This window comes from Crotalus tigris, unplaced genomic scaffold (assembly GCF_016545835.1).
Source record: "Crotalus tigris isolate CLP2741 ecotype Arizona unplaced genomic scaffold, ASM1654583v1 scf7180000017767.837487, whole genome shotgun sequence".
Taxonomy (NCBI): Eukaryota; Metazoa; Chordata; class Lepidosauria; order Squamata; family Viperidae; genus Crotalus; species Crotalus tigris.
Window position 1 is genome coordinate 683,040 of NW_024096621.1, and position 24,573 is coordinate 707,612.

Genomic DNA, 24,573 nt, shown 5'->3' on the forward strand with positions numbered 1-24,573 from the left:
TAATGAAATTAGGGAAATTTGGGTTACCCTAAGTTTAAATATTACGGTTACCAAAGGTTAAATTGGAACACGGTAATTGGAATTAGGTAAAACTTAAAAACAGGACTTGGATATGTATACAAAATTATATTGACAAATGTATTGACTGACTGAGCTATAACTAGAATTGTATTAACTTGAATATGATATACTAATTAAGGGAAATAGGGAACTTTTAATGATGCAACTTAAGATATGTATGAAAGATTTTGTTATTGGACTATTGATTACTCAATCACTACGCTGCTTCCTAAACACTTGATGTAAAATTGAAAAATCAATAAAACTTGTTTAAAAAAAATACTTTACGATTAGGTAGCAGTCAGATGTCCTCTCCCAAGTTAGAATGAACAAGGCCATCTGGGTTTTCTGGGCGAGTGGTAAAAAGAGGGGGAGAACGATTCATAGGTCTAGTGCTGTGTTGGTTAAGAGAATTTACACAAAGCCCTTCAGCATTAACCAAATAAATGTTGGACAATTAAATTCTATATTTCTATGAAATTTCAGGCAAATCTTTATGTCAGCTGATAATTTTGTTCAGGTATTTTGGAAGGCAATAGTAAAAGAAACAATGACACCAAGTCTTTATTGGGAGTGATTAAAAATGGCAGAAAGTGTTCAGTTGTAGGTTTCTGACTAAAGGTGAATTAAGCAAAGTTTGCTGAAAAAGGTAATACTTGAATTTTTTGCTGCATTTCTTGATAATAGTAAAAAAATGGCAATACATGAGTATACGCCCATCTTGGACAACCTACAAATCTTCACAAAGGAAGAAGGAACAAATCAACATTAAATAAAAAAATATTATGGTTTCTTTACTCATGTCTCAGAGCTATTTAGAAGCTCTCAAAAACATAATGATTTAGCATTATGTATCAACAATCAAGGTTGGTAGATGTCAATGTTAATTACAGCAATTCCAGTTCAATGTTTCATATAATAGCTACAAAGATAAGTGGATAAAAATGCTTCACCTACCACTTCAATTTGCCTTTCTGGCCTTCTGAGAACTACCAGTTGTATCATGCCACGAATATTTCCTTCCATAGACATAGAACGCCTCAAAGTCTCCATGGCTTCATGGTTTGATTTTCCAAGCAGAGAGTCACTATTTACTGCAATAAGCTGGTCATTTATTCGTAACCGCCCATCCTGCAAAATAACACAGCCCCATCTTTTAAACCTTTTAAAGTATCAGACAACAATGTGTTAAATGCATTATTTAAAAAATGAAGTATTAAAGTTTTCATAAAATTCTATATATTCTAAAAATACATACCTCTTTAAAACACCCTATTATTTTTACTCTAACACTCTATTATTTTACTCTAACCTGGAAAGGCATAGGTCATTGTGGTTAGTGGCTACTTCAAAATACTGGAAGAGCTGGAAATAACAAAATTTAGCAGAATTTTCATGATTGCTACTCCTATAAGCATATTATACTGTAAAATCTATTCTGCATTCTTCAACACATAAAAATAAAAAGATCATAGTAAATCCCCAAAGGGGCCAATTTCTGAGAACCCAGGGTTTCTCAACCAGATACCCAACTGTGACGTCCAGATTATAACAAAAGTCAGAGAAAAATTATTATATAAATTATATTTAATGTTCAAATTGGTTGTCACATTCTTCTAAACATTTCCTTACTTTTTGATGCATGACCTTTGAACATTCCTAAATACAGTAACATTTTTCTATAAAATATTATTTCAATCAATCAATTTTTATTACAGTCACAGATCAGCAAATAACAGTGTTAAAACATAAAAATAGTAAATAGAGAGTAAGAAAGAGAGAACACCAAAATATATTTTTCAGGTATCACTCTGTCAACATCAGGAAATTATACACTACAAACTTATAATAGATGATACAAGATGATAGACCTTACTATGGACAGGAATTTCAACTCAGAAGAAACTAGAAAATTATATGAATTCAATCTGTATGATACCACAGTAGTCCGGGAATTATTTCCATCAATTTACTCTTTTGCAGGACTCTCCTGAGGCCATACAAGAAAGTAAATATTGGCTGTCATTATGATCTATTTCTCTAATTGTGAATTGACCTATGGGGCCGGACTTTTCATACACCCTTGCAATGTTTCTTGCAATGTTCAACAAAATTCACTTAAAGCATCTAAATGGAATATTTATAAATGTGAATCTTTCCCCATATATGTGTGTATGTGTGCGTGCAAGTGTCTGTCCCTGTGCATACCTGAATGTAAGAAGAAAAAATCTTTTTCAGAGACATGGCATGCTTGTAACAGCCATTAATTAAGTGTCAATGATAAGAGCTATTAGTTATTTTTAAAATAATTAGTCCAAAGTTATAGATTTTATTTTATTTTTAATATGTATAGAAGAAAACATGTCACAAAGAGAAGTTTATTATAACTGATCCACAGCACTTGCCCAGTGTGTTATTGCTAAGAAATCTAAAAAAGAGAGATAGAAAAAAAAAAGATTAAAAAATCAATAATGATTCTGAAATAAGGTGTGGTCAAAGCTATTGGAGCAGGGGTTCTTATATGACAAGAAATGTTGAGCACTACTAAAATTTGGGGAATGTGGGCAAAATTGGAATATTTAAATGAAGACAAATGGAACACAAATGGTAATAATTACCGACTATAGCAAAGAATGAATTTGTTTCTACATTGTTCACAATTAATTTGAAAGTCCTGATGAGTATATATCTTTCATGTTTTGGTTATAAATGGAATATATGGCTTAGATATTCACTATAATTACGCTGCACAGAAAGATGCATTGGATAATATATCAGAATCCAGTTTTAAAAAAATGGGTATTTATAACAGCTTTTTTGTTTTTATTTTTTGTAACTTTTTATTTAATTTTCTTTTTATATTTTTTATGCTTTAAAATTCCTTGTACCCTACCTTCATGCTGATCTTTGTCTATAAAAATTGGTTTGATTTAAACAACAAGGAAAATGAGCAGAAATGTAATAATTATCAATGACCCTTTAGTTAGAATAGCTTGGTTTAATAAAGAATTTAAAGGTAGCTTCAGTCTTGTTTTTGGTCAAAGTATTTTATTGCAGCTTGCTTAAAAAAATCAAAACAATGAATATCTCATTGCCATACTCAAGATACAGCAAAATACAATTCAAGTTTCCTTGTGGTAAATTTAAAAAATCAAGAGTGTTCTTCTTCTTACAAGTCTCCAAACCTTTCTAAAAACAATATAAAAATCCATAGCCAACATTATCTACTGAATGTAACAGAAAATCGAAGGCCCAAGCACACATGAACAGCATGTCCAAGTTGTTTTCTCAGTGGTCTAAGACAGGGGTTCCCAACCCCCGGGCCAAGGCCCACTACTAGCCCTTGAACCATTCAGAACCCGGCTGTGAAAGTGGCAGACAAGTGCACATGTGTGCATCCCCACTTGCATGAGCAGTGAGAAGTTTGTATGCACTTTATTTGCGTGAGCAGAATTCTTGCTTGCTCGCCGCTCATGTAAATGGAGCTGCGCTTGAGCACCTGCCCGTCACTCACACGGAACCATCCCTTCTCCTCCCCCCCCCCAAAGGCAGAAAAGTTGGGGAACTCTGATCTAAGACCAATGACATTTAAGGGGTAATTCAAAATCAGCTTATAGCGCTTCCCCAGTCAGTGCATGTAGCACAGAGCTTTCAGTGTATCCGGTCCCCTTCCAGCCTTTTGGGCCCCGAGGTTCTGCTACACCAGCTCCTTATTAAATCCATCTTACTCCCTTTGCACATATAGCCAATCCATAAGTTGCCTCCTTAAGTTTTTCCACAAAGCCAGAGATGGTAGGTAACTTCAGTAAACCAGTTATCCCAACTCCTGCTCAATCTATCAGTATCAGATGGAGGAAAAAGAGGAAGAGGAAGGAAATACAATAGGCAGCACCTTAATGCACCTAGAGTTATCTTCATTTTCCAAACTCACAAGTTTACTGGCATTTATTGGCAATCATTTAGCACCAGTAAGACTTCATTCTATTCCAGCTTTAGGCTTTTTCTACCATTTTCAGGCTATTAAAGCAAAAGTATGTCAAGTTATTTTCTTAGCAAATACAATAAAAGCCACCATTCAGGTTCAAATCTGATCAGAAATAAACTCAATAGAGCTTGTTGGGATTTCATTTCTATATATGTATACAAGGTGGAAGCGGTACTATGTATAACCACACTTTTTGAACGTAATAATAACATTATTTGTAAACATAAACATGCCCTCTTGGAAAACATGCCTATTTGTTTTTCTCATGGTAGGACAAATTTTTTTTAATAGAGTATTTGGTGGAATCTAACATAAATATCTGGCAACCATTGGCCCAGGATTTTGGAGTTGGTGTTATTATGATGCAGAAAATATATCTTTCTACTGAAGCCTAAACAAACTATTTAAACTCTAAATCAATGTATTATGTTGTTGGCCATGAACTGGATAAAGGCAATTAAACAAAAGTGCAATTTAGACAAATCTCCCTGGTCAGTCTAAAAATCAGCTCAGGGAATGAAATCTGGGGTGAAATCAAACTTTCTTTGAAGTCTCAGATCTGAAGATTCAATGTACTCCTAGATTTGTTACGTATGTGTGTTCCTGGAGACCTCAGAATTAAATACAGTGATCTGAGCCTTAATTACACTTTATTTGGACTTCAGTAAAATATTCTGCCTTTGAAATTTGGAAACTACAGAATTCTGTAGCCAGACTATTGATTAGGGCCAGGTGGTGTAGAGAAGAGATGACTCTGATCTATTTCCAGGAACAATTCAAAGTACTAGTTATGATGTATAAACATTGACATCACTTAGGACCAGGCTATTTCAAAGACTATGCTCTCCTTAAAAGGTTTTCCTGGAGTTTCAATTCTCTGGAAAATGCCTTTTCAAAATCCTCTCACAGTTAGAGGCATAGTTGTTGGGTGACTATGTGTGGCTGTCCCAAACTTTGAAATTATCTGCAAAGAGGACAGATTAGCAATCTCTGCCTGTTGCTTTGTTTGATTGTTTAAACGTTACTTCTTTGTACTGATTTAATTATAAGATTGTTTTTTTAATTACAAATTTAAAAAATCCCTCAGTATTCTGGGCTGCCCAGAGTAGGAACTGAGTAAACACAAGAGACATTTGTTTCTGATCTAGAAATCTATCCTGCAATCTTTCCTCCACAAAAAAGATTGGAGGAACTGGCAACACACATAATTGTGTAATATCTTAAACACCATATTCCAATTTCTAATGTCTTTATACAAAGGGACAAAGTTTGTGTCTATTATTTAAAAAATCCTGCCCTGAAATTGTCTTATTGTGTCACCCATATCCTAGGCACTCATTGCCTTAATAACATAAAACATGTGGTAAGTAAAAAGGGGCCAGGACACATTTTTCCATCTTTAGTAGATCCTTTATGTTGTCTTTTATTATGAACTATGCCATCATTTATTCTTACATTTTAAAGAGAATCTGAAATCTTAATTAAGCCATCAAACAGCATTAACCAAATGTGCATATTAATGTTGGGATGAGGTATGTACCACCCCTATGCTCAGTTCTTATTTGCTGGGCAAAATGCACTTAATTCATAGAATAAAGAGAAATAACATGAAAAAAAAACAAAATAATAGGATTTAATTTTTAACATTATTTTAGGTTGTAAAAAATTACCTTTATATTACTATATATTTAAGATCTGGAGGAATATTCCTCTAAATCTGAAATACATAGCAGAAATCTGAAATACATAGTAGAAATAGCAATTGATATATTTTATTTTTTAAAAAAGATCACTCTTAAGACACATTACAACTCAAATTATTCATAATGATGACATAAATTTGAAGAAATTTAATATGGATTAAAAGGGTCTACAGTTCAAAAGGTCTCACAGATGAGGAAGTACCATTGAAAAACCATTAGCCTGCTTACAATGAATTTGATTCAATCATGAATTCATTAAGAGTTTTCTATAAGCACTTGTCAGAGGTGCTTACATCTCTCATATGTCTTAGTAGTCCATAAAACGTGTATTTTCAATTCTAATATCCCCATAAGGCATTCAATATATTCATGTTACATTGCTGCCAAGTCTGTCTGTCTATCTTATTAAACAATGATTGAAGCTGCTATAATAGTAATGTAACAAACATAGTAACTAAGGAGGAAATGAAAAGTAAGAACAAATAGATTAGAAAATTAAGCAACATTTTATTTTATTTTACTTTATTAATGAGGGAGCTAATTATATCATGTAACAATCATATTAAACTAGCAAAACATGTTTTGGAAAGAGATACAATAGATTGATCTAACCATCATGCATCAAGGCATTGCCCCCTTGATATACAATACTATAAACATTTATAAACCTTGGAAACTTTTTATATTTCTACTAATCAGTTCCATTCAACACTCCAAAAGATATTTTTAGCTACATTCAAATAAGTTATAATGTTTGCATGTCAACAATATATTGACAAATACATTGAGACAGTGGAGCTAAATTAGTTTCTGAAATGATGTTAATTATCTTGAGCACTTTAGACAGTCATATCTAGAAGTAGTTTATTTCCAGTATATTTATTTCACATTATATATGTATAATGAATTTTTAACTTGAAACTCTGATTACCTGTTCTTTCCTAAATTCTCCCCTGAGCCTACAGAGCATTTCAGTTCAGCATGAGAGTGGTAATGAAGAAATTAAATACTGAAAAAAATTTCACAAGTGGAAAGTTTGAGAGTTATAGCACCACTAGGAAGTCACCTAGAAATGACTTGGAGAGATTCTCTCCATCAAAAGTATAGTCCTCAGTACAGTTTGAGACAGCTGAGAATAGGCCTTACCACAGCCAGATGTTTTGTCTCAGCTATTTTCCTTCCTACTGAATTTGCAATATAGTCAGCTACATAGCTGGCAAAATGTATCTGTTGTTCCAAGAAACAGATAGCTTCTGCTTGAATATCAAGGCTAGCTCTTCCTTATCTGTTGGAAAATAATGAAAAGGAGTATTCTTCTTCCACAGAAACAGTTGATAGGTTGCCAAAGGCACCAGGTGGTTGGAAATTCTGAAGAGGAGAGCTGTCATGGTAGAGGTTCATTTGCCCATGGTATCCAGCCTGTATTATTGATTTAACATTACAATTTTTCTTGAGTGGACTTCACCACTAAAGAATTTGGCATTTCGTGTTATAATAGAAACTTTTACTCCTCCTCTTGTAGCTTATATTCATTTCTTTGGTGCAGTAGTTACTTTCTTCCATGAGTCATTAAGGCTGGTAACAGGATGAAAGATCCTGGGTATAGGCTTAATAATGTATAAACTGAAAAAATGTCATCTATTGATTTCATCATTTGGTGGATTTGTGGCAAAAGAATTGATTTTCTAGCATGTTATCAATTCTTAATTGGCCTCCTATTAATTTCTCTAGATTTAAGAGTTGATCAGATGTAATTATTTCTGCCTCCTGATTTTCTTCTCTCTCAGAGCGGAGGTTTCAACAGTTGTTTAGTTGTATTTGTTCCAGCAGTTGTTTGTTTCTATCTGTTCATTTTGTTACATGAGACCTATGGTCTGTTATCCATGATGTCAGGAGTTGATAGATAGTTGCTTTTGCTAGCTTCATTGGAGGGGAGAACAATCAATGCAAATTAGTTTATTATAAGGACATCAAGGCCATAGTCTGACTCTCTCAACGTTCTTTGTATGAAAGAAGAATGGGAGAGAGAGAGTGTATGGGAGAGGTCCTACGGATAGGATTCGTGTAGATAAGAATTTTTACTGCACACTAAAATGAAATCAAATAATAGCAATAGCAGTTAGATTTATATACCGCTTCACAGTGCTTTACAGCACTCTCTAAGCCAGGCATGTCAAACTGCCGGCCTGTGGGCCGGATGCGTCATGCCAAAACAGTGCCCACCCCATTGCTGGCAATGGGGAAAAAGTCCCGATACATTGCGTGAAGTCACATGATGTCGCGAGTTTGACATGCCTGCTCTAAGCTGATTAGAGCATATTGCCCCCAACAATCTGGGTCCTCATTTTATTGGAAGGATGGAAGACTGAGTTAACCTTGAGCTGATGAGAATTGAACTGCTGGCAGTCAGTAGAATTAGCCTGCAATACTGCATTCTAACCACTGCGCCACCATGGCTCATAAAACAATTGATTGCTCATATCTAATCTACCTCCAGTTTCCTGCTTACATCTATTATGGTTTAAATTGATTGTGTTTTCTTCCTTTCCTCCCATGAATAAATAGACTGTTTGGTATGCAAATGGTGGTTTAGAAGCTCTTCACTGCAGTATGTAACTACTATCATTGGACTGGGAACACTGGTTCTCAACTTTACTCTTACTCTCGGGTGAATTAGTTTTTAAGGATGTTGGTTCTGATTCAGAAATGAATCATCACAATAATGGTGTCAACAGTAAGATGGTGCATGTTCCTATTCTCTCCAATATCCCTGGGATATAAATCCCACGTCATAATAGTCAATGGAAGAAGTGACATGAATGATCTCTATTTAGTATTAGTTTCTGATGTGACATGAATGTTCAGTAGTAAAGGGAAGCCAGACAATTCTTCTCTGTATGCAGTCATTAGGATACAACTATGAGATCATATTCTGCTCTATATATTTCTTAATATTTGGGGTACCCTGTAAGAGAGATTCATTTATCTGAATATGGACTCCTTGTATTGCCACATATGTATTTCATCACTCTATTTCCTTCTATTTTATTTTGGAACTAGACTCTTTACTGTATTTTAATTTATTGATAAGGTGACAGGAATTTATCAATTCAATAAACTACTAGTACTATTGCTTAACACTAATCCTTCTGCTAAACATAATGTAGAACAATAACACAATAAAATACCTACCAAAATGTAAAATAGAAACCCCAATTGTCCAATTAGCCATCATAATACAAAAGCTTTGAGATCTAAAGTTCAATTTTACAGACAGTGTTCTATGTCATACTGTTAAATTCAACAGGAATTACACATCGATATATTTTTGAACTTCAGCATGCAATTTTGATAATTTAGAATACATATCCAGTGGATCAGGCAATCACTGCTTTATAAAATTGATAGGCAACCAAAAATAAGCTGTTTTTAATGATATATTGAGAGAGCAATCAATTATCACTTAATCAATCCTAAATCCTGTCAACTTACTGGTTATGCAGTATGAATGTCCAAGCCATATATAGTAAATCTTCTAGTATACAATTGCTTGAAGTACTCAATAAACTCAAAGGCTTATCATTAGTGTAAGTCATATTTTCTTTTTGTCTTTTTTAAAACAGGGATCACATTAGCCTGTCTCTAATCTTTTTGGATTTTGATCAATATGGATGAAGAGAACTGTCAGCACAAAAACCTTCCACTCAAGATTTGCTTTAATCAATTCTCAGGGGCTTTCAACTGCAAGAGAATCTTGTATGATTTTTGGTTTTTTGAGGATATGAAAAGGAGGAAATACAAGGCAATTATATACCCAATATGTTTGGGAGCTGACAAACAATAAAGCTTTTTTTCATTAGTGTCCTGTTTCAGACTGAGCAAACAAAGCCAAAGGCAGAGATGTACACGTGATTTACTGATGTTTAGTATTGCACTTAATTATAAAGAAAGTGAAAGTGTGGCAGAACCTGAGAGTGGAGCCAAACGAGGTTTCAGCCTAGAGTCTCTACATAGTCACAAATGGACTAAGACTAAGCCCTCATGAATTCCATTCATCCTTATCTAACACCAGAGCAGATTCTTGTGCAGAGACATGAGTAATAATAAATCAGTTTAACTGGAACTTCAAGTGTGGCCCTATTCTTTTGTGCTTAGCAGAAAGGCAGACAAAGGACTTTACAAATGTAGGTACGCTCCAGAAAATAGAAGGAAGTGATGTTTTGCTTGACAGTTGGATGCAACAGGGGTAGTTTAGAGTTTAATCCAGACACAAGCCATCGGAAACAAATAAAACATAGCTTAAGGAAAAGAGGATGCAATGATGACTGAAATACAAAATAGTACCTTTTATACAGGAATCCAATACCAGAGAGATTAGTTGGGTCAAAAAGCAACAGTGAAGGAGCAAAACACAGGTTATTGGGTTATTTCAAAAAGAAGGCCTGTTACTGGTGGCTATTAAATAGGCCATATGTAGGTATGACACTGCATCTATTCATTCATCTATTCATTCATTCATTATTTAACAAAGTTATATGGCTGCTCAGTTCACACAAAGGTGCCATCAAACAGAAACAACATAATCATTTGATTGGCTCCATCTCCATCTGGAATCATGAGGCCCACTGACAAAACCATGTCTTCAAGGCTTTTGGAAAAACAACATGAGGTTAATCATACATCTTGGAAAATGATTTTTTTTTAATTTATTTATATCCCAATTTCATTAATGTCATAAATGCTCAAGGCAGAAATCATGCACAATACCCCTTCCTCCTCTTATTTTGCTCACAACAACCACCCTGTAAGATAGGTTGAGCTGAGAGAGAGTGCTGGCCCAGACAACCTTTAGGCACGATTAGAACTCACAGTCTCCTGGCTTCTAGCCTACTGTGTTAACCGTCAGATCAAACTGGCTCTTTGTTCCATAGGGAAAGGGTCACCAGGTATATTTCCCTCACAAATGGGACCTTGTTTTCCCATCCTGGTGGGCTGGGTATATGTAATTGGGGGGGGGGGAAGCGGTCCTTCAAATAGTCTGGTCCTAAGTCATAGTTTTAAAGGTGGTAACCAGAACCTTGATCCAGATGGGCAGCCAGTGCACTCCTACAAAAGAGGTGACACATGTGCAAATCTGTGCAAAGGGAGATATGGTTCAGAAATGTGAAAAATAAACAAAATAAAAACAAAACAAATAAATGTGCAAAACTGTGTGGGCCACTGCATTCTGAATCAACTAAGTTTCCAAATCCTCTTCAAACTCCAGATGAGAGGTGATCAGGGTGTGGGTGACTGTGACAAAGGGCACATTGGCCCAGAAATGGGCATAACCAAGTGAACAACTAATAGCTGTGCAAAGGCCTTCCTGGCCATGATAATCACTTGCCCCTCGAGCAGGGATAGCAAGTCCTGGAGAACTGCTTGCTTGATTGCTGACTTTTGAGACTGTTCGCTTGCTAGATCAGGCCTTTTGACCACTGGAGAATCAGAGGAAACAGTAATAGTAGTAAAGTTGGAAGGGACCTTGGAGGTCATCTAGTCTAACCCCCTGCTCAGGCAGGAAACCCTACACAATTTCGGACAAATGGCTGTCCAGTCTCTTCTTAAAAACTTCCAGTGTTGGAGCATTTACTGCTTCTGGAGGCAGGCTGTTCCACTGATTAATTGTTCTCACTGTCAGGAAGTTTCTCCTTAGTTCTAGGTTGCTTCTCTCCTTGATTAGTTTCCACCCGTTGCTTCTTGTCCTGCCTTCAGGTGCTTTGGAAAATAGCTTAATTCCCTCTTCTTTATGGAAGCCCCTGAGATATTGGAATACTGCTATCATGTCCCCCCTTGTCCTTCTCTTCGTTAAACTAGACATACCCAATTCTAGCAACCGTTCCTTATATGTTTTAGCCTCCAGTCCCCTAATCATCTTTGTTGCTCTTCTCTGTACTCTTTCTAGAATCTCAACATCTTTTTTACATCGTGGTGACCAAAACTGGATGCAGTATTCCAAGTGTGGCCTTACCAAGGCATTGAAGAGTGGTATTAATACTTCATGTGATCTTGATTCTATCCCCGTTAATGCAGCCTAGCACTGTGTTGGCCTTTTTGGCAGCTGCAGCACACTGCTGGCTCATATTTAGGTGATTGTCTACTAGGACTCTGAGATCCCTCCCTTGATTCGTTGTTTGATTATCTTTTCCAGGATCTTCCCAGGTATTGAGGTCAGGCTGATAGGTCTGTAATTTCCTGGATCCATTTTTTTCCCCTTTTTTAAGGATGGGAACTACATCAGCTCTTTTCCAGTCCTCTGGTAGTTCCCCTGTGTTCCAGGAGCTTTGAAAAATATAGTTCAGTGGCTCCGATATCACATCTGCCAGTTCCTTGAGAACTCTGGGGTGTAATCCATCTGGTCCTGGCGATTTGAACTCATCTAGGCTGGACAGGTGCTCACTTACCATTTTCTTGCCTATCTGAACTTGTGTTTCTATTTTGTTTTTTATGGCACTATTTTTGATAGGTTGGTCTGTTTTTTTTCCTTTGTGTAAAGACAGATGCAAAAAATGAGTTGCTTGTCATCTTCTTGCCACTTGTTGCTTGTCACCTTCTTGCCACTTCCACCCACTAATGGACCAATCATTTCCTTCACTTTTTTTCTTGTTTTTTACATGTTGAAAGAAGCTTTTTTTGTTATTTTTGGCTTTGGTCACAAGCCTTAGTTCATTTTGAGCCTTGGCTTTCTTCACTTCATCTTTGCAGGCTCGGGCTATTTGCTGATATTCTGACTTAGTTATGTTCCCCTCTTTCCACTTTCTATATTTGTCCTTTTTATCTTTCAATTTGTCAGAGAGTTCTTTATGCAGCCATGCTGATTTCTTTTGAGAGCTGTTGTTTTTCCTCTTTGTTGGTATTGTGCTAAACCATAATAATTAGGACACAATCTCAGTCAAACCAGTGCTTACAATTACATAAGACCTTTCATGAATTCTAATATATTTTTTACTGCAAAACATGAAACTGTTGAAAAAAATTATTCCCGAACAAAGTCTTCATTCTGAAGAATTCTGAAAGAGATTTGTTCAACCTAATCTGCCATCCGAGACAAGTGTAATACCATTCCAGTTTAATGCTGAAAAAAGAGCTTCCAAACTTTCAAAAGATGAACTCTTTAATACGTAGGACATAACGAAAGAAAGAAAGAAAGAAAGAAAGAAAGAAAGAAACAGAAGCAGAAAGAAAAGAATAAAAAATATTGCAGACCATTGTATCTGTGGTTGCTCATAATTAGTCTGAAGGTTGTCGTTGCAGATTAAGTACATCTAATAGTATATAATCTGTATTTGCTGTCAGGCAGTTGCACCCACAGGGAAGGCAATGCGAAGTTCAGACTGATGATAGCAGCAATGTGATGAAAGCCTCACTCGTTTTCTACATTTGTCACAAAATCACACACATGCCCCATTGGGGAGGAGCTTGCAATATGACACTGAAATATTACTTTCATCATTCTGACTAAAACAGTTGAGATCTTGCAGATTCTGCTGCTGTCAGATTTTTTTTCAAGTATACATGGATTTCAAGTCAAATCCATGTAGTTAATATCTGATATATTGAAAAAAAGAAACCAGACTTTGCATAGGCACCTCTTAGAATATTGCTTGTTAAATAGATTCTGCTACATCTTTATGGGCTATTGATACCATAAAGGCAGCAGTAACAAGTGCATAAAAACCCATTCAACTACTTTCATACATCATCTCTCCAAACTAAGGAATCTGGAGACTCTGGAGGCACCAAAAGTGGGCCTGTTTATGACATGAAGGCAATCAGTTTAACAAAGTATACTACAAGTTTTACAGTATTCATCCCTAAAATCCATGGCTTCGATAAATTCAATACATATCCACTATTTTGAGCTTTCCATTATTATAAGAAGTGCTTATTCTTCACAATGAACAAGTTCCTTCCAGCAGCTGCAAGGCAATTTTTCTTCGAAAGTCAGAACCATATTTCTTTTCCTGAAAATACAGCAGGAAAAATTGAATTGGCTTGATCATTAACCTCTTTTTTAGATCTGTTTCAAGACACTTTGGAAAACCATGTATCAGAGTAGCTTAATATTCAAACTCTCTTCTCTTTTACAAATTATCTGTAAAAATGATTTTAACTAATTTATTGTAATTTATTAAAGCCAACAATATTTATAAGCCTAGGAAGAAGAATCTAAAGAAAAAATTGCATTAGATCAGCAGAAGTGAGAAACATGAAATCTATTAGTGACCATATCAAGTCTCTTTAAAATTGATATTGTGAAGTACTTAGATGACTAGTTGTATTCTGAACTCTACACATATAGAAGTCCCAACTTAATCTTTGGGGTTCTTCTCAAACACCATATTCCCCAATATGTCCGATTTTGGGGAAAGTTCCTTGAACTACTAACCAAAGAGTAAGAGAGATCAGATATAAGAACTACAAATTCAAATTTTAAATAGTTATTGAATTCAGACAACATAGTGCTTATTGTTTGTGAAAACAAAGGGGAGAATAATGGTATGAAAAGATTACTAGCAAATGGAAAAGCAAGTATCTGCCCAAAGTTTTCCTTTCAATTTTTAAATGATACATTTTTTAAAGTTTATCTTTAAAAATAATCCATATACTTCCATGGATAAAAGAATTGGTATATTAAAGTGTATATGAGTAAGAGGCAAAGATTGATGTACTAAAAAGCTTTTCTGGTATATAGAAATATCTAATGTTAATACTCTTGGAAAAACTATGTTCCTAATTATGATAGAACTAGTTTTGTCAATAGCCAGTCATTGGATTTTGTGGCCGAGAACATTTTGAATGTGACTGGATTCCTTTTCTAACAAAACCTTGCATGAAAAGCATAAATAAATGCCTACTCCAGTTTATACGTAAGCTGCAGTATATGCAAATACAACTCAACAGAACCACTTACTAGTGAACCTCAGCTGAGAAAGGAAGCTCTATATTGCTTTCCATGGCTTTCCAAGTGGCACATTGATTCCTTAATTTGTTCAGATGGAAGAGTCCAGTGCTGTCTCTCAAATTTCAATCTGTGACCTTTTAACCATGATGCAGAGAAACAACAGGCTATACAAAGTGAATGAATGGATGAATAAACTGGGTCCAAGCAATTTCTTCAGGCTTGTAAACCATTTTGCACATTCATAAAATTGGGCAGGGGCACGTGACCCGCTTAACAAATGTCATAATGCTGCAACTCTGGAATCGGTTACAGTCATAAATCGAGGACTACCTGTTTTATAATGAATGTCAACCTAATGGAGAACATAGTTTTTATAGCCTTATTTTCTGTACTTGTTTTCTTGTACAAAACTTTTCATCTCCATATATTGATCATAAAGTAAAATACATTTTAAAATAAAATATATTATATTACATTTAATGAAGAAATATATTCAAACAGCTATCTTTGAAAGAGCAGGGAAGGTAACCTAATGCTGAATTCATTTTTATTCATTGCCCTGCAAAGGAGGGCACTTATAGGCATGAAATGATTTATAGCACGTACTACAGAATCAGGAACCCTACGTAAGAAGACAAACCAATGCCATCTTTATAAAATCTAATTTAACCCTGACTTATTTAAATTCTCCCTCCCTCCCTCCCTCCCTCCCTCCCTCCCTCCCTCCCAGGATCTAATTTAAGAGGCTAATATCTTCATTTATTCTTCACTTTTGTGTCATTGGGAATGCCTGACCTTAACTGGTGTTAAGTACTTTTTCTTATGAGGAACAACGTTAATGCCAGAAGACTCAACAAAGAAGCTATCCCAGGCATTTCAGGGTCAGCCAAAAATACACTGAAATGAGTATGATTTCCATATTTTTTGAGAAAGGACCTTTCTATGCAATAAAAGATAAGAATTGAAACAGAATGAGGAGGACCAGTGGCATGCTATTCTTTGATCCCTACATGAATTGGCAGAGCCAGGTCTTCATGCTTGTTGGAAGGCTGTGAGAGTGGGGGCCAACCTCACCTCTGGAGGCAAGATGTTCCATGGGATGGGGGGCAATGGCAGAGAATGCTCTCTTCTTAGATCCCACCAATAGAAATTCTTTAACTGACAGGCTCCTTAACATACCCTTTCCGCCTAACTGGGTAGGACGGGCTGGGACAAGGCGCTTCCTTATGTAAACTGATCCAGTGCCATGAAGGATTTTAAAGGTGATAACCGACACATTGAATTGGACCGGGAAACAAACTGGCACACAATGCAGTTCACATTTTACTGCAATCTGTTAAATAAATCACAATTGCTGGATTCACTCTTGCAAAGTATTAATAGCATAGGAGTAAAACTTAAAAATTACCCCATGCAACAAGAGATATTAAAAACAGTTGCAAAAATAATTTTAAAAAACTGAGAAATATATTACACAATCTTAACCCAAATTTTATTCTGAATAATTTATTTTTAAACCAAGTTACAAAATGCTCATAAAGATAATTCTTTATCAGAAACACCAATAGGAGCATGCTTCATCCAGCCTGGGGAGAAATTAAAAAGGTGGCCCCAGGGAAAAGTATGGGTTGAACTTCTGGAGCAGGTGATAAAACATTGGTTGATGCAGGTTCATTGGTCTAACGGGCCATCATTATCCCATCACAAGATTTATATGCATAAGATAATAAAAAAATGGCAGCTGCTGACCAACGCAAAACACAAGAGCAAAATACAGGAGCTTAGGATAACACGGCTGCCAGAGAAGTGGCCAGCTGGTGGGGGGAAGGAGATATGTTCCAGGCACTGTAGCTAATCAGAAGGACGTGCAGCAGACTACCCTCTCAGAAAAGTTTAGTTTTTGTTGTTGTTGTTATCATATGGCATTGTTATAGTAGCCAGGAGACCACAATGCTATTGCAGAGTAGTAGTTTGGCTTGCCAAGATACCAGCCCTGTTATAGGAAATGGTTAAGCGCTTCCCAAGGTGCGTTGCAGGAGGGCAAGCTGGCTTTGCACCACAGAAAAAGATGAGCAGCTCTTTCTGCAGCAACACCCAAGGCCCCCAATCACAATGACATCATATTTCAAAGTGCCAAACTCCATATCTGCCACGGTCCCTTTTCCACACTTGCTGCAACCCCCCCGATGACTGCCACTACCACGAGGCAGCACCATCCATGACCAAAAGGCTACATCCAAGTGTAGGTGAAGGATAGGTAAATCACTAAGGCTCCTAGTAAAACATGGCAGAAACGTGGGGTGAAGTTGAGAGCCCAGGAATGCCAGCATGACGGACATTCCCATCTCTTACCAGTGATTACAATGGCTAGCAGGTGTCTGAGGATTATATTTGTTAGGCCTGGGAAATTTTACACATGCACACTTGCAACTGGGCGTGACAGACTTCTATAACATCTTTGCACCCCCAAAGCTGAGGAGAAGCAGGCCGATACCTTGTACTCTGAAAACCAGAGAATTATGGGAGATGACTTTTAGGAAGTAAAAAACCAAACCAAACCCAAGAAGTCCCACTGATGTTATTGTTGACAATATGCTGCGAACTTAATTGCTGTGTTTTATTCGACATTGTCATATCATTTTTTATAGCCTTGAATTGGTCTGGAAGTGGGTGAGAGAGAGGAAAGCTGCTGCTATGTCAAGCTCTAATGGCAGAAGTTTGGGGGAAATATTCTTTATTCTCAGATTTCAATTACTGACTCTGTATGAATGGAAAAGCGTAACAATTAATATGATCCAAAGAGATATGTGTTAATAATGTCGAAAGTAGGATTAAAATACACAAGTAATAATTAACAGTTGCTTCTTGCAATAACAAGAATATCTCCAATTCTGCTCTCTCACCTCTGCACCACTTTTTCAGTTTAAATTGTGCATATTTCTCCAACAATCTCCCTGCTTTCTTCAGTGATACTAATTTTTCTAAGGTATTTTTTTTCTTACTTCATCCTGATTCCACCAATACATCAACAGGATTTTGTAATTACATTTTTCCCAATACTAAAAAATATTGAAATATTGCAAAAAGGAATAAAACTCTGAATAGCAACCATTCAGCCCATCAGTTTGCTTTGCTTTTCCTTTGTGAGGTCATGCTTCATAATAGTGCTGACAGGTAGATGAGCTTACAAAGGAGAAGTAAATAAAACTTCTGGTGGGCTGAATGAAAGCTCTTGTGGGTGTTGAGTAGTGGTGGCTTAGTCAGGTTTTGGTGTCATTTTACAGCATTTCAATAGCTTAGCTTTTGTTTACTTTTCAGTATTTACTTGCTTATTTATCTTATTTAATATCACATTTATTTATTTATATTTATTTATCTGTTTATTTATCTATTTACCTATTTATTTACCTATTTATCTATTTATTTAGTTCAGGATTAGTTTAGTTTAGGGCATTAAAGATGGAGACATTCTTATACTATGCAGGGAAACTCCTGTTTGAGGTAAGAGGTCCTCTTATTTATTTATTTATTTATTTATTTATTTACTTGTCAACTGCGTAAATCTAGGATGCGTTCAAGATTCAACGAGGTAAAATGACAGGTAACATAACATAAATAATAATAAAATCTCTCTTTCTAATTGTTAACATCGCTTGCCTCTTTTAAATTTTATATACGATGCTCATGTTTTTAATATTGCATTTGTGTAGTACCCAGAGTGAGGGAGATGGGCAGTTCTTAAATATGATAAATAAAGAAATAAATAGTGTGTGTTCTAGTCTCCTGGCATGCTGAATTGCATTGGCCATTAGTCCTGGTTAACACTAACCCTATCCCATGTCCCTGTTTAGCACTGGGAAAGGTTCAGAGTGACATTGATCCCTATTTCAATTCACCAGGTGTAACGAGGGAGGCGAAAGAGCCCCCCACTCCTTCCTACTGTTTTTGGCTGTGATAGATGGAGACAACTGCTGCAATGCATGGATGTAGTCCCCTTCCCCAAATACCTGTTCCCATGACAATCAACCCACTTGCTTATATCACTGACCGCTCCCTCACTATACACAGCAGTGGAACCAGAACAGTACATGTAGCAATGTCTTCTCTGATAATCAGCCCAGAACTGTGTTGGAGAAAAGATGGAGAGAAGCTGGCACAGGCTGACTGATTTAATAGTATTGACTCCATAGCAACTCTTGACAATTTTACAAACAGCTGCCTAAAATCCATACAACTAGTAGTCACAAGGCCCAGGGTCACCCTACAGTAAACTAGAGATGGGAAGATCCTAGCTTCTGACCATGTTGTCATCAACATCATCTCGGAGGCACTGTCAATTGTTTGTACAACCAGGTTTATATTGGAACAAGAAGGCCATTAAAACATCAGTTTAACTGCAGAGCAACTAAAGGGCAGCTTCAGCTGTCCCTGCAGCTGGCTAGAGGTGAAATTCAGGTGATGCCATGAGGACTGTTATTTAACAATGGTTAGTGAGGGTCTTCATGCTATGGTTAAAGGGACATGAGGATGAACTAGCTGATTTGATTCACTCCAATTCTCTAAATAAGATTAGCATATGGGATCCAACGGAACTTTTGTTCCTGTTAATCTTTTTTCCATAAATACCATATGTGTATTTAAAAAAAAACACCAGTTGGCCTTCTGAGTCTAGGATCCCTTCTTTCTGGACTGAATTGACTTTCTTTGACCCCAATAGCAAAAGACCATCTGAAGAAATGTCTTGGAAGTATAATTTCCCATAAATTCGTTTTTTCTTTTCTATTTTTTTTTCAAAAAAGAAAAAAATCTGAAACACGACATTGGCTAAGCATTGATATGTGCTGCCACAAAAATTAATGAAAGCATGCAGGTAATCATTAGGGGGTCTCACTCTCTCCTGCACTTCCCCCCAGTTTAAACTAACTAGGGCAGTGTTTCTCAACTTTGACCACTTGAAGATGCGTGGATTCCAACTCCCAGAATTCTCTCACCAGCATGAATTCTCGGCGTGGAAGTCTGCACATCATCGGGTGGCCACAGTTGAGAAACACTGAGCTAGTGACACTAAATTGGGCTCTAATTATGAGATATTTTTTATAAAAAAAAGAAAACTTATGAGACAATGCTTGAAAAATTTTGTTCAACATATATGAGGAGTCAAGTTGATTTTTAGTCTGTTTAGCTTCTGGAAAGATGGCAAATAAGCAAAGATGATCAGCTTCTTGGAAAACCTAATCCCAGGACATTGATCCCTTGACATGTGGGCCCCACCATGTTCACCTGATGCAGCATTGCAAATTGAAAACAAATTCCAGGATTACATCTTGAAATATTTTTTTTAATCCATTGTGTAGAGAATTAGAAACAATATACTTTAAAAAATGGGTTCAATCTGCCAAATTGTGTCGCCTATGGAAATAAGCAATTTTACTCTCACACTGACTTCAACAGAGACATGCCCCCCATCTCTGTAAATGAACAAAGAAATAATTAAAATCCCAAGCAAATTCAGTTTTAGCTCCTATACTATTAGCCTGATTTAACTTTACAGAAAACAATCTAATATGTTCTACTGGCTGCAGAGGCAGAGCAGGTAAAAATGAAGTCTTTTCTCTAATCAAATCGTTTTTTGTTGACCCGTGCTATGATTATTCCCAAGCAGCAACATTTCCAAAAATGAATATATATTTAGAATACAAATATAAATTTTAATATAATGCTTTCCAGATCTCAGTTTTGAGTTATCATAGAAGAATTATATGGATTATATGCAATGTTGATATTATTTTTAAAGATCTGAATTTTGTCTCAACTACAAGTATTAACATTTTGCTTAGAGGAGGCATATATAAATTCCATTAAAAACTAGTAAAAGTTGCTACAATGTAAGACTGATAATAGACTGATTTAGTTACCTTGCTTTTCAAAATGTGGCTTTTTGGTCAAAGCATTTTGCCAGAACTACTGCAAAGTGCTTTAGAACAAGCAGTCAGCATGCAACCAACGTGCATTGTAACTGGATATGACTGCAGCCACTATGATTGTATCCACACTATGATTTATAATACTTAGTAAATTCGCCTCCTCCAATTGGTTTGTCCAAAATGTCTTCTTTTGGCAGGTCTGTCTGCAGAAATACAGAGACCACCAAAGAGAACAAAGTGAGTAACCAACTCTTTTGTTTGTGTGAGAACCTGTGGCAGGAGTGGAGACACAAAGGCAACCCTCCCTCTGCACCACACCTGACCCTTCCTATTTAATGACCAGTCTTAAATTTCAGTGTTATTGGTGAGTTAATGTGTAATGTCTTTTGGGAATATTGTTTAACAGCACAAGTGTTTTTCCATAAAAATACAGAACAGAAGCAGATAGAAGAGCTGAGATGCTTACATGAGAAGGAGCTGGCAGAGAAAGATGCTACCATAAGAGCTGTAAGTCATTCATTTTCCTTACAATCCTGATTTAAGCCCCTTTTTTTGTCTGCGTATCTATATTCGATGACTGATGCATGCTTCCTGTAATTTCTGTATCTTAGTTGGAAGAAGAGAATGACCGCTTAGCCAGCGAACTGGCCCAGCTTCTAAAGGAGAATAAGGAGCTGGGCAACAAACTAAAACTTGATCCAGAAAGTGACTATTATTTTAACTTAACAACATTTTAATTGTTTTCATTTTAAAAACAAAAGCGATTTATTCATCTTGGCTGTACGAGTTCTAATTCTTTTGTTATTTTTTTTGCCAGGAGATGCTGACAGAAAGGAGTTGCAGGTTGCAATATTAAAGGACAAGTACAAAAAGTACCAGAAGGCAATCAGCCAACTCACCACTGTAAGTATCTTACATGATAGTAAGAAGTTAGAACAACTTCTGTAAGCGAGATTTTATAATGTATTAATTGTACTTGCTCTATTTCTTTTAACAGGGGGTCTCAAGAGAGACGGAGAGGAAAAAAGACCATACCAGAGCTCGGGAGCAGGGAATCAATACCATCTGCTCCCACCTGCAGTCTATACCCTACTCGGAGAGAAAATTGTCAGTGAGTTTTGTCCTTCTGCTTCTGGGAGAGAAATAGACATGTTTCAATTGATGACTCTCTACCCCATTCTAAAATATTTGTTTAACAATTTTCAGCCTCTGCAAGAAGCCAATAGGAAGAAACAGCTGATTGCGTGAAGAAGGTAAATGACACAGAAAAGTTATCATACAACATTTGGTAGTAAAAATCAAATCAATTTTGCAACATAATGGTTATTCTTTTATAGTAGCTCGGGGTAAAATGAAAATAGATGAACATGAGGATTCCCAACCACAGATTGTAGTAGAGATGGAGTAAGTGATTTGATATGTTTTTGTTTCATTCTGAATATGGTCAATATTTTCGGGGAAATACGGTAAGAGTCATGGGGGAAAAAAAGAATTTTTTTTTTGTTTGAATTTTTCCATGAAATGTTCTGAAATTTTCACATTCAAATTAGGCTATAACATTCAGTCATGAAAGGAGATTTTAGACAGAATGCCCTCTCTTATGCCATTAGAAATAGAGTTTAGATGGTTTTTCTTGACATGCTAGGCTAGATTGTTCCAAAGGCAAATGTAGTTAAAAAAAAATTGCTAATATTCTACCTGCTAATTTTTGCTGAGAAGTTATTCATCAGATAAATTATTGTTTCTTTCAACTGGCTAGTTTGGATTAGACAAAAAGTGCTGTTTGATATATAATTTAATGTATTAGTTATTTTTTAAATTTAAATTATTATCTGTGTTTCAAAATAAGATCTGGTTTTTCTTCAAATACAATCTTCAAATACAGGATTGTACTAACATGATTTCCATTCTAACCTACTTGTTTTTAATCTGTTTCAGTGAATTCAAAGACACCTGTACCTCTTTTTGGGACTCCCTCTTCTTCCTTCTTAACCCAACCAGGAGCAACCAGGACCAGTTGTAGCTCAGAGATGTAGTCAAGTGACATATATCACTTTTTACACCTCTTCCCTTAATAAAGACAATGGCAATTGGTCCCAATTTGGTCCCAACTGAAGTCATAATGTGATGAAAATTATGAAAATTCTCATTCACTACCAAATATGCTCCTGAAGAAATTGCTTTTGGCATCCCCTTCTTGTCTGGGGGTCAAAGTCAGGAAAATGCTTCCAGAAATTTGAATGTCATGCAGGGTGATCGTGCCCTACAAGTTTCTGCCCTGAGTACCTGGGATGTTAAGAAAGAAAACCTCAAGAACGCCCAGGGGAAAGACATCAAGTGTGCTTTGGTCAACGGCCTTGCCAGCCAAGTTGATATCTTCCATCTGCCCAAATGTCCATCCATCCTCCTCCTCACCAGATGAACAGTGTCTCTGCCATAAAAAATACGGTGAGACGTAATTAAAAGAAAAGCATACCAGCTTGTTCATTGCTCAGGTTATAGGAACCGTGTTAGGTTTTGGAGTTTCTGGATATTTGGTGGAAAACGGACTACAAGACTCATGGCTGTTGGCTGAGTAACCAGGGCTAGCAGCCTTGCCAGAAATAACTCAAATTGCAAAGGTAAACCAGGGGAAGTTGGCAATAGAAGCCTGCACAACTATTGAACTGTTTATGTTCGGAAACCAGGAGCTTATTTTTTGCCTCAGAAACAATAAAGCTCTGTAACGAAAGAAGTAGGAGAATTGAAACAAAGAATCATTGAGTATCTAGAACAGCATAAAAACACAGCATAAGGTGGCTTGCATTGAAGCTTGTTCCAAAGAAACAGCTAGCACAAACATTAAACATACTGCCAATATTGTAATAACAAATATAAGCACCAGCTCACTACAAGAAACAAACCAACAAATGTGCAGCACAACTGCAGTTATGATTGAATATTTGGGATGCAAAACTAACAAACAGGAAAAACAGCCAAATAGTGCACTATCAAAATGGAAGATCGGGCTGGAAAATCAGCAAGCTAGGATCAGATGCAAGCAGGGTAGAACAGATGAAAGAAAAGAAACTGAAGAACAAGACCAAATGATACTGGGTCAAAAAATATCACCTAGAAATAAGGAAGATAAAGCAGCAAACCACAGCCATAGCCAAGAAGATCATCAGACATGAAGTTCAAATTCCACATTGCAGACAGACTGCAATTTTAATTTAAATATTTCTAGGAACACTTGACAAGGAAGACACAGAAAAGGTCGGCTCTCTCTACTCCAGCGGTTCGGGCCCTAGCACTGTGTGACGGAATGAGCTCCTATCACTCGCCTCAGCTTCTGCCAATCTAGCAGTTTAAAAGAATGTAAAATGCAAGTAGATAAATGGGTAGCACTCTGGTGGGAAGTCAACAGCGCTTCGTGCGATAGCAAGAAACCAGCCAGCACCAGTCCTGCACAAATGCAATAAATAATAAACCTGCTTAGCAACAACTTTCAAATTGCTAACTGGTGTCGTAGCTGAGCTTGACTTATAAAAAAACCCAATCTCTTTCCACCTGAGCAGAAAGAATATTACCCTACAGCAGAGGAGCAAAACTTCGACTCCTGACTGACAAGATAATTTGTGGAAACTGCAAGAAAAGCAAGACCAACTTGAACGTAACATGGATTGACTACAAGAAGGCATTTGACTCCATGCAACCTGATTGGATAAGAGATACGATGGGTCAATAGAAACAGCAAAAGCTTTGTCAAAGAACAATGACACAATGGGAAGATCCAGCTGCAGATGGTGATAGATTGGGAGAGGTTAAAATGAAGAGAGGACTCTTCCAAGGAGACTCACTATTACTACTACTCTTTGTCATTGCATTAATTTTTATGTCAACAATACTGAATAACTCAGGCTATGGCTATCAAGCATCCAAAACATCTGCCAGACTATTCCACCTCCTTTACATGGA

The 24,573-nt window shown here is 36.5% G+C and overlaps 1 protein-coding gene across 4 annotated transcripts in view; it reads right to left on the bottom strand.

Moving 5' to 3' along the window:
• The window catches only part of PARD3B (par-3 family cell polarity regulator beta), a 461,004-nt gene that overhangs the window by 327,835 nt on the left and 108,596 nt on the right, over positions 1 to 24,573 (bottom strand). For all 4 annotated transcript variants that reach the window (XM_039341567.1, XM_039341566.1, XM_039341568.1 and 1 more), the window contains exon 10: positions 1,018 to 1,191. In XM_039341567.1, the coding sequence (XP_039197501.1) occupies positions 1,018 to 1,191 (174 nt within the window). The remainder of the gene's footprint in view (positions 1 to 1,017; positions 1,192 to 24,573) is intronic.